Here is a 12,500-nt window from a genome sequence, read left to right as displayed (position 1 = left end):
GGGTCGTATACCGTCGTGCTTAAGGGTCGTATACCGTTGTGATCAAGGGTCGTATACCGTCGTGCTCAAGGGTCGTATACCGTCGTGTTCAAGGGTCGTATACCGTCGTGCTCAAGGGTCGTATACCGTCGTGTTCAAGGGTCGTATACCGTCGTGCTCAAGGGTCGTATACCGTCGTGCTCAAGGGTCGTATACCGTCGTGTTCAAGGGTCGTATACCGTCGTGTTCAAGGGCCGTATACCGTCGTGTTCAAGGGTCGTATACCGTCGTGTTCAAGGGTCGTATACCGTCGTGTTCAAGGGTCGTATACCGTCGTGTTCAAGGGTCGTATACCGTCGTGTTCAAGGGTCGTATACCGTCGTGTTCAAGGGCCGTATACCGTCGTGTTCAAGGGTCGTATACCGTCGTGTTCAAGGGTCGTATACCGTCGTGTTCAAGGGTCGTATACCGTTGTGTTCAAGGGTCGTATACCGTCGTGTTCAAAGGTCGTATACCGTCGTGTTCAAGGGTCGTATACACACACACACACACACACACACACACACACACACACACAAGAAATTAGGATGAAATCAAGAAGTTAACAGGTAGTTAGTGGAGGATAATTGGGCTGTTTATGACGCAATGGGAGATGGCCAGTGCGAACTGGGGATGAGGGGGGACAGATGATGGAAAGGGGAAGGGGGGATGATGGAGAGGGTGGGATGGAGGGGGAGGGCAGTCAAGACTGGAGAACATACACCTAGAGAGATGGAGGCTCCATCTATATACTATATTGCTGTGGACTCCATCAGTCTACACCTTAATTACTAACTAGATATGACCCTCCCATTCCCTTCTCTCCTTCCCACCTCTTCCATCTATCCCAGACTGTCCCTCCATCATCTATCCACTCGCTCCTACCCATCCCAGCCACCCTTTCCACCCATCCACCACGACTCCCTCCCCTTCCACCTCCACTCGAACCATTCCACGTCCTCTTCTCTCTTTCCCTCCTCCACCCATTCCACTTACCATCCACTCCCACACCTGGTCTCACGTGACGACAACACATACCTGGAAAACAAAACAATACGAATATAAACATTCGTTATAAATATACATATATACATTCATATACATCACGAATATAGTGCAAATGAAAACACACTTTCACAGAACACACAACACATTTCAGCAGCCAGGATTCGAACCCAGAACCTTTTGAGTGGTGGTCGGAAACACTAACCGATAGACTATGATCGCCCCTATAGGGAAACGACTATTCGATTACTAGTAATCGAACAGCCTAGCAGTTAGCGTTCCCGACTACCACACCAAATGTCCTGGGTTCGAATCCTATCAACTGTAGGGTGTTTATGTGATATACATATACACATATACAACAATAAATGCTCTATTACTAAGTAATAAGAAAGCTAATGAGTTATAGATAATAAGGGTTTGATGAGAGAGGTTTGGAATATGCAAAATACAATAATATTCAAAAAACGTTAAATGGAATATGCAAATGAAGACCAGGCATCCTGTCCATACCAGCGAAGGAAGTAATTACCCGTGAGGGAAGTTATCATGATCGACACAACAGCTCCCCTTTTCCATGGACATCCCATCTTCTATGACCCCAGCTTCTTCCCCCCCTTTTCCATGGCCATCCCATCTTCTTTGACCCCAGCTTCTCCCCTTTTCCATGGACATCCCATCTTCTATGACCCCAGCTTCTTCCCCCCCTTTTCCATGGCCATCCCATCTTCTTTGACCCCAGCTTCTCCCCTTTTCCATGGACATCCCATCTTCTATGACCCCAGCTTCTTCCCCCCCTTTTCCATGGCCATCCCATCTTCTTTGACCCCAGCTTCTCCCCTTTTCCATGGACATCCCATCTTCTATGACCCCAGCTTCTCCCCTTTTCCATGGACATCCCATCTTCTATGACCCCAGCTTCTTCCCCCCCTTTTCCATGGCCATCCCATCTTCTTTGACCCCAGCTTCTCCCCTTTTCCATGGACATCCCATCTTCTATGACCCCAGCTTCTCCCCTTTTCCATGGACATCCCATCTTCTATGACCCCAGCTTCTTCCCCCCCTTTTCCATGGCCATCCCATCTTCTTTGACCCCAGCTTCTCCCCTTTTCCATGGACATCCCATCTTCTATGACCCCAGCTTCTCCCCTTTTCCATGGACATCCCATCTTCTATGACCCCAGCTTCTTCCCCCCCTTTTCCATGGCCATCCCATCTTCTTTGACCCCAGCTTCTCCCCTTTTCCATGGACATCCCATCTTCTATGACCCCAGCTTCTCCCCTTTTCCATGGACATCCCATCTTCTATGACCCCAGCTTCTTCCCCCCCTTTTCCATGGCCATCCCATCTTCTTTGACCCCAGCTTCTCCCCTTTTCCATGGACATCCCATCTTCTATGACCCCAGCTTCTCCCCTTTTCCATGGACATCCCATCTTCTATGACCCCAGCTTCTTCCCCCCCTTTTCCATGGCCATCCCATCTTCTTTGACCCCAGCTTCTCCCCTTTTCCATGGACATCCCATCTTCTATGACCCCAGCTTCTTCCCCCCCTTTTCCATGGCCATCCCATCTTCTTTGACCCCAGCTTCTCCCCTTTTCCATGGACATCCCATCTTCTATGACCCCAGCTTCTTCCCCCCCTTTTCCATGGCCATCCCATCTTCTTTGACCCCAGCTTCTCCCCTTTTCCATGGACATCCCATCTTCTATGACCCCAGCTTCTTCCCCCCCTTTTCCATGGCCATCCCATCTTCTTTGACCCCAGCTTCTCCCCTTTTCCATGGACATCCCATCTTCTATGACCCCAGCTTCTCCCCTTTTCCATGGACATCCCATCTTCTATGACCCCAGCTTCTTCCCCCCCTTTTCCATGGCCATCCCATCTTCTTTGACCCCAGCTTCTCCCCTTTTCCATGGACATCCCATCTTCTATGACCCCAGCTTCTCCCCTTTTCCATGGACATCCCATCTTCTATGACCCCAGCTTCTTCCCCCCCTTTTCCATGGCCATCCCATCTTCTTTGACCCCAGCTTCTCCCCTTTTCCATGGACATCCCATCTTCTATGACCCCAGCTTCTCCCCTTTTCCATGGACATCCCATCTTCTATGACCCCAGCTTCTCCCCTTTTCCATGGACATCCCATCTTCTATGACCCCAGCTTCTTCCCCCCCTTTTCCATGGCCATCCCATCTTCTTTGACCCCAGCTTCTCCCCTTTTCCATGGACATCCCATCTTCTATGACCCCAGCTTCTTCCCCCCCTTTTCCATGGCCATCCCATCTTCTTTGACCCCAGCTTCTCCCCTTTTCCATGGACATCCCATCTTCTATGACCCCAGCTTCTTCCCCCCCTTTTCCATGGCCATCCCATCTTCTTTGACCCCAGCTTCTCCCCTTTTCCATGGACATCCCATCTTCTATGACCCCAGCTTCTTCCCCCCCTTTTCCATGGCCATCCCATCTTCTTTGACCCCAGCTTCTCCCCTTTTCCATGGACATCCCATCTTCTATGACCCCAGCTTCTTCCCCCCCTTTTCCATGGCCATCCCATCTTCTTTGACCCCAGCTTCTCCCCTTTTCCATGGACATCCCATCTTCTATGACCCCAGCTTCTTCCCCCCCTTTTCCATGGCCATCCCATCTTCTTTGACCCCAGCTTCTCCCCTTTTCCATGGACATCCCATCTTCTATGACCCCAGCTTCTTCCCCCCCTTTTCCATGGCCATCCCATCTTCTTTGACCCCAGCTTCTCCCCTTTTCCATGGACATCCCATCTTCTATGACCCCAGCTTCTTCCCCCCCTTTTCCATGGCCATCCCATCTTCTTTGACCCCAGCTTCTCCCCTTTCCCATGGACACCCCATCTTCTATGACCCCAGCTTCTTCCCCCCCTTTTCCATGGCCATCCCATCTTCTTTGACCCCAGCTTCTCCCCTTTTCCATGGACATCCCATCTTCTATGACCCAAGCTGCTCTTTCCTTTCCCATGGACATCCCATCTTCTATGACCCCAGCTTGTCCCCCTTTTCCACGACCTTCCAGAAGACCATCATCAGACCACACCTCCTGCCCACTGTGGTTTCCAGGACCTCGCTAACCCCAGGTCAGCTTCTAGGGCTTCCATCAGTGGCAGTTCCAGACCTTCCATCAGTGGCAGTTCCAGGCCTTCCATCAGTGGCAGTTCCAGACCTTCCATCAGTGGCAGTTCCAGACCTTCCATCAGTGGCAGTTCCAGGCCTTCCATCAGTGGCAGTTCCAGACCTTCCATCAGTGGCAGTTCCAGACCTTCCATCAGTGGCAGTTCCAGGCCTTTCATCAGTGGCAGTTCCAGGCCTTTCATCAGTGGTCTTCCAGTCCAGTCCAGTTCGTACATGAAGAACCTTCCAGTTCCTCCAGCCCTCCCGAACCCCCCCCCCCCCCAGTTCGTCCCCATTACTTCCAGTCTCTTATGACCTTTCACCAATATCCTTCCAGCGGTTCCAGGATCTTCACGAACAACCTTTCAGGTGGGGGCTGGATCTTCACGAACAACCCTCCAGGCGGGGGCTGGATCTTCACGAACAACCTTCCAGCCCTTCCAGGATCTTCACGAACAGCCTTCCAGGCGGGGCTGGATCTTCACGAACAGCCTTCCAGGTGGGGGCTGGATCTTCACGAACAACCTTCCAGGTGGGGCTGGATCTTCACGAACAGCCTTCCAGGTGGGGGCTGGATCTTCACGAACAACCTTCCAGCGCTTCCAGGATCTTCACGAACAGCCTTCCAGGCGGGGCTGGATCTTCACGAACAGCCTTCCAGGTGGGGCTGGATCTTCACGAACAACCTCCCACGTGGGGGCTGGATCTTCACGAACAACCTTCCAGCGCTTCCAGGATCTTCACGAACAGCCTTCCAGGCGGGGCTGGATCTTCACGAACATCCTTCCAGGCGGGGCTGGATGTTCACGAACGGCCTTCCAGGTGTGGGCTGGATCTTCACGAACAACCTTCTAGGTGGGGGCTGGATCTTCACGAACAGCCTTCCAGGTGGGGGCTGGATCTTCACGAACAACCTTCCAGGTGGGGGCTGGATCTTCACGAACAACCTTCCAGGTGGGGGCTGGATCTTCACGAACAACCTTCCAGGTGGGGGCTGGATCTTCACGAACAACCTTCCAGGTGGGGGCTGGATCTTCACGAACAACCTTCCAGGTGGGGGCTGGATCTTCACGAACGCCTTCCAGGTGGGGGCTGGATCTTCACGAACAACATTCCAGGTGGGGGCTGGATCTTCACGAACAGGTTTCCAGGTGGGGCCTGTATCTTCACGAACAACCTTCCAGGTGGGGGCTGGATCTTCACGAACGGCCTTCCAGGTGGGGGCTGGATCTTCACGAACAACCTTCCAGGTGGGGGCTGGATCTTCACGAACGGCCTTCCAGGTGGGGCTGGATCTTCACGAACGGCCTTCCAGGTGGGGGCTGGATCTTCACGAACAACCTTCCAGGTGGGGGCTGGATCTTCACGAACAACCTTCCAGGTGGGGGCTGGATCTTCACGAACAGCCTTCCAGGTGGGGGCTGGATCTTCACGAACGGCCTTCCAGGTGGGGGCTGGATCTTCACGAACAACCTTCCAGGTGGGGGCTGGATCTTCACGAACGGCCTTCCAGGTGGGGGCTGGATCTTCACGAACAACCTCCAGGTGGGGGGCTGGATCTTCACGAACAACCTTCCAGTGGGGGCTGGATCATCACGAACGGCCTTCCAGGTGGGGGCTGGATCTTCACGAACGGCCTTCCAGGTGGGGGCTGGATCTTCACGAACAACCTTCCAGGTGGGGGCTGGATCTTCACGAACGGCCTTCCAGGTGGGGGCTGGATCTTCACGAACAACCTTCCAGGTGGGGGCTGGATCTTCACGAACAACCTTCCAGGTGGGGGCTGGATCTTCACGAACAACCTTCCAGGTGGGGCTGGATCTTCACGAACAACCTTCCAGGTGGGGGCTGGATCTTCACGAACAACCTTCCAGGTGGGGGCTGGATCTTCACGAACAACCTTCCAGGTGGGGGCTGGATCTTCACGAACAACCTTCCAGGTGGGGGCTGGATCTTCACGAACGGCCTTCCAGGTGGGGGCTGGATCTTCACGAACAACCTTCCAGGTGGGGCTGGATCTTCACGAACAGCCTTCCAGGTAGGGCTGGATCTTCACGAACAACCTTCCAGGATCTTCACGAACAACCTTCCAGGTGGGGGCTGGATCCCGGTTCCAGGCATTTCCAGTCGCCAGCGTCGCTGGAGCTTTAACTCCTCACCAGCTGGACTTACCTACATTACCCTGAACTAATGAACGCTGGGGCTAGGGGGCTAGGGGCTGGGCGGGGCTGGGGCTAGGGGCTGGGCGGGGCTGGGGGCTGGGCTAGGACCATGATTCCTTCAAGAGATGGGACACGAGTCCTTCCTCTCCCCCCACCTCCGTGACCTGACCTGACCTGACCTTTCCAGGGAAAACCAGCCAATGGATGGTCTTCGAACCCCTGACCTGACATGTAACAACCCTGACTGGGTCGTTAGGGTCGACCCCCCACATCAGGGTCGTTACACACGTCTGGTCAGGGTCGTTACACCAGCACACGACCCCCCCCCCCCCCCCCCCACCACCACCACAAACAACAACAAACAAACAATTGTTTACACCCATCTGGTGGAAGTGCACTCCCTAGACACATGAGAATGAGCCACGTTTCCCTCCCTACCTCCTGAGCGCCAGTCGTCTTCCCCACACACACATTGCTACCATAGATAGACATATACATGGATACATGATCCATACAGACACACCAAATTGGGCAGGATACTATCCATACAGACCCCACCAACTTGGGCAGAAATGATCCATACAGACATACCCAAAAATTTACAGGAAATGACCATACGACACACCAGACTTGGACAGGAAAATGATCATACAGACACACCAAACATTTGGGCAGATACATATCCATACAGACACACCAAAATTGGACGGATACTGATCCATACAGACAACCAGACATTGGGAGACATTGGACAGGATCATGATCCATACAGGACACACCAGACATTGGACAGGATACATGATCCATACAGACATACCAGACATTGGACAGGATACATGATCCATACAGACACAACAAGACATTGGACTGGATACATGATCCATACAGACACACCAGACATTGGACAGGATACATGATCCATACAGACACACCAGACATTGGACAGGATACATGATCCATACAGACACACCAGACATTGGACAGGATACATGATCCATACAGACACACCAGACATTGGACAGGATACATGATCCATACAGACACACCAGACATTGGACAGGATACATGATCCATACAGACACACCAGACATTGGACAGGATACATGATCCATACAGACACACCAGACATTGGACAGGATACATGATCCATACAGACACACCAAACATTGGACAGGATACATGATCCATACAGACACACCAGACATTGGACAGGATACATGATCCATACAGACACACCAGACATTGGACAGGATACATGATCCATACAGACACACCAGACATTGGACAGGATACATGATCCATACAGACACACCAAACATTGGACGGGATACATGATCCATACAGACACACCAAACATTGGACAGGATACATAATCCATACAGACACACCAGACATTGGACAGGATACATGATCCATACAGACACACCAGACATTGGACAGGATACATGATCCATACAGACACACCAGACATTGGACAGGATACATGATCCATACAGACATACCAGACATTGGACAGGATACATGATCCATACAGACACACCAGACATTGGACAGGATACATGATCCATACAGACACACCAGACATTGGACAGGATACATGATCCATACAGACACACCAAACATTGGACAGGATACATGATCCATACAGACACACCAGACATTGGACAGGATACATGATCCATACAGACACACCAGACATTGGACAGGATACATGATCCATACAGACACACCAGACATTGGACAGGATACATGATCCATACAGACACACCAGACATTGGACAGGATACATGATCCATACAGACACACCAGACATTGGACAGGATACATGATCCATACTGTTCCATCATACACAAGTGGAATTTTATCTACCATCTGAACTCCATCTGTTATCAGCACGTACGATAAGGCGATAACAAAACGCGCATGTGCAACCTTGTCACAATGAAAGCGACCCTTGAACACCACGGTATACGACCCTTGAACACGACGGTATACGACCCTTGAACACGACGGTATACGACCCTTGAACACGACGGTATACGACCCTTGAACACGACGGTATACGACCCTTGAGCACGACGGTATACGACCCTTGAACACGACGGTATACGACCCTTGAACACGACGGTATACGACCCTTGAACACGACGGTATACGACCCTTGAACACGACGGTATACGACCCTTGAACACGACGGTATACGGCCCTTGAACACGACGGTATACGTCCCTTGAACACGACGGTATACGACCCTTGAACACGACGGTATACGACCCTTGAACACGACGGTATACGTCCCTTGAACACGACGGTATACGGCCCTTGAACACGACGGTATACGACCCTTGAGCACGACGGTATACGACCCTTGACCACGACGGTATACGACCCTTGAACACGACGGTATACGACCCTTGAACACGACGGTATACGACCCCTGAACACGACGGTATACGACCCTTGAACACGACGGTATACGACCCTTGAACACGACGGTATACGACCCTTGAACACGACGGTATACGGCCCTTGAACACGACGGTATACGACCCTTGAGCACGACGGTATACGACCCTTGACCACGACGGTATACGACCCTTGAACACGACGGTATACGACCCTTGAGCACGACGGTATACGACCCTTGACCACGACGGTATACGACCCTTGAACACGACGGTATACGACCCTTGAACACGACGGTATACGACCCCTGAACACGACGGTATACGACCCTTGAACACGACGGTATACGACCCTTGAACACTACGGTACGACAGACTATATATATATATATATATATATATATATATATATATATATACTGCTTTCCTCGCTGTAATACAGTATGGTTCCAATACAGACTAATACAGCAATACACATCATACATCATACAGGGTCACAATAATTTCTATACACATTTGAACACGTACACTGGAACCTTCCAGTCGACCACCCATTTCCACTCGACCAAAATACCATATAAATTATAATTTTTCTAAGCCTGATATATATACATTTATATATATAAATACCCCAGGACCATTTTCTATGAAGAAACCCTAAAGTGTTACGTAGAATGTTTCTAAGGGCGACTGTAAAGCATGGCTGCGCTACATGCAGTAGCAGGGAAATGTCAACCACCCTTCGAGTGAGAGGTTGTTTGACCAGTTCGGTCCATCTTAACTACCACTTTACCCCCCCCCCCCCTTGTCCGGGACACCACAACGTGGTACAACCTCCAGCTACAACCACAACCACATGTGGCACACAATCATGGCAGACGTACGTACTCTCTCTCTCTCTCTCTCTCTCCCTCTCTCTCTCTCTCTCTCTCTCTCTCTCTCTCTATCTATCTATCTCTCTATCTATCTATCTATCTATCTATTTCCCTCACTATATCTCTCTCTATCTCTCTCACTATCTGTATATCTCAATTGGCCACTTTATGTCTCTCACTCTGTCTCACTTGGCACTCTATCTCTCACTTGGCCACTCTCTCTCTCTCTCTCTCTCTCTCTCTCTCTCTCTCTCTCTCTCTCTCTCTCTCTCTCTCTCACTCTCTCTCTCTCTCTCTCTCTCTCTCTCTCCACTAACAACCCACACTTGGCGGGGTAATTGGCAAGGATAACTTTAAGCCTGATATCTTATCTCTCCAGCCTCCCACTCCACCAAGTCACACCTCCACCTCCTCCTCCTCCTCCTCGACCCCCTATTTGACCTCCTCCTCGACCCCCTCCTCCTTGACCCACTCCTTGACCTTTTCCTCGACCTCCTCCTCGACCTCCTCCTTGACCTCCTCCTCGACCTCATCCACCTTGACCTCCTCCTCGACCTCATCCACCTTGACCCCCTCCTTAACCTCCTCCTCGACCTCATCCACCTTGACCCCTTCCTTAACCTCCTCCTCGACCTCTTCCTCGACCTCCTCGACCTCCTCCTCGACCTCATCCACCTTGACCTCCTCGACCTCATCCACCTTGACCCCCTCCTTAACCTCCTCCTCGACCTCATCCACCTTGACCCCCTCCTTAACCTCCTCCTCGACCTCATCCACCTTGACCCCCTCCTTAACCTCCTCCTCGACCTCATCCACCTTGACCCCCTCCTTAACCTCCTCCTCGACCTCATCCACCTTGACCTCCTCCTTAACCTCCTCCTCGACCTCATCCACCTTGACCCCCTCCTTAACCTCCTCCTCGACCTCTTCCTCGACCTCCTCCTTGACCTCCTCCTCGACCTCATCCACCTTGACCTCCTCCTCGACCTCATCCACCTTGACCTCCTCCCCGACCTCATCCACCTTGACCCCCTCCTTAACCTCCTCCTCGACCTCATCCACCTTGACCTCCTCCTCGACCTCATCCTCCTTGACCTCCTCCTCGACCTCATCCACCTTGACCTCCTCCCTGACCTCATCCACCTTGAACCCCTCCTTAACCTCCTCTTCGACCTCCTCCTTGACCTCCTCCTCGACCTCATCCACCTTGACCTCCTCCTCGACCTCATCCACCTTGACCGCCTCCTTGACCTCCATCTCGACCTCCTTATCGACCTCATCCACCTTGACCTCCTCCTCGACCTCATCCACCTTGACCGCCTCCTTGACCTCCTCCTTGACCTCTTCCTTGACCCCCTCCTCCTCGACCACTTCCTCGACCTCCTCCTTGACCTCCTCCTCGACCTCCTCCTTGACCTCCTCCTGACCACCTCCTCGACCTCCTCCTTGACGTCCTCCTTGACCTCCTCCTTGACCTCCTCCTTGACCTCCTCCTCTGACCTCACCGTTGCATATAACGAAGGTATGACGTCACGTGTTTACTTAATGCGTCATCACTTCTATGTCTCTATATTCTATCACTTTAAGTTTCTATATTCTAACTTTACTAACTTTCACATCCAAGTTTCTATATTCTAACTTTACTAACTTTCAATTTAAGTTTCTATATTCAATACTTTACTAACTTTCACATCTAAGTTTTTATATTCTAACTTTACTAACTTTCAATTTAAGTTTCTATATTCAATACTTTACTAACTTTCACATCCAAGTTTCTATATTCTAACTTTACTAACTTTCAATTTAAGTTTCTATATTCAATACTTTACTAACTTTCACATCTAAGTTTCTATATTCTAACTTTACTATACTAACTTTCACATCCAAGTTTCTATATTCTAACTTTACTAACTTTCAATTTAAGTTTCTATATTCTAACTTTACTAACTTTCACATCCAAGTTTCTATATTCTAACTTTACTAACTTTCAATTTAAGTTTCTATATTCAATACTTTACTAACTTTCACATCTAAGTTTTTATATTCTAACTTTACTAACTTTCAATTTAAGTTTCTATATTCAATACTTTACTAACTTTCACATCCAAGTTTCTATATTCTAACTTTACTAACTTTCAATTTAAGTTTCTATATTCAATACTTTACTAACTTTCACATCTAAGTTTCTATATTCTAACTTTACTAACTTTCAATTTAAGTTTCTATATTCTAACTTTACTAACTTTCACATCTAAGTTTCTATATTCTAACTTTACTAACTTTCAATTTAAGTTTCTATATTCAATACTTTACTAACTTTCACATCTAAGTTTCTATATTCTAACTTTACTAACTTTCACATCCAAGTTTCTATATTCTAACTTTACTAACTTTCACATCTAAGTTTCTATATTCTAACTTTACTAACTTTCACATCCAAGTTTCTATATTCTAACTTTACTAACTTTCACATCCAAGTTTCTATATTCTAACTTTACTAACTTTCACATCTAAGTTTCTATATTCTAACTTTACTAACTTTCACATCCAAGTTTCTATATTCTAACTTTACTAACTTTCACATCCAAGTTTCTATATTCTAACTTTACTAACTTTCACATCTAAGTTTCTATATTCTAACTTTACTAACTTTCACATCTAAGTTTCTATATTCTAACTTTACTAACTTTCACATCTAAGTTTCTATATTCTAACTTTACTAACTTGCAATCTCTAATTTCTTTAATAGCATTTATCATCAATCACATTCTATGCTAATAAGTTTCTTCTATATATTCGTACGACCAAATGGAATAATTCGTGCATACATTACGTTCGTGCATATATGACGTTCGTGCATACATTACGTTCGTGCATATATTACGTTCGTGCATA

General features: G+C 49.0%; 1 protein-coding gene across 1 annotated transcript in view; it reads right to left on the bottom strand.

Annotated features, from left to right (window-relative positions):
- Positions 1 to 543: 543 nt before the first annotated feature.
- LOC139763024 (uncharacterized) overlaps positions 544 to 12,500 on the bottom strand; it is a 270,756-nt gene continuing 258,799 nt past the window's right edge. Inside the window, exon 2 of the mRNA XM_071688559.1 lies at positions 544 to 1,056. Coding sequence (XP_071544660.1) covers positions 1,036 to 1,056 — 21 coding nt within the window. The 3' untranslated portion in view covers positions 544 to 1,035. The remainder of the gene's footprint in view (positions 1,057 to 12,500) is intronic.

The sequence above is a fragment of the Panulirus ornatus genome, chromosome 45, assembly GCF_036320965.1.
Source record: "Panulirus ornatus isolate Po-2019 chromosome 45, ASM3632096v1, whole genome shotgun sequence".
NCBI classification, from domain to species: domain Eukaryota; kingdom Metazoa; phylum Arthropoda; class Malacostraca; order Decapoda; family Palinuridae; genus Panulirus; species Panulirus ornatus.
Note: the sequence above shows the minus strand (reverse complement) of the source record. Positions and strands in the feature narration are given on the sequence as shown.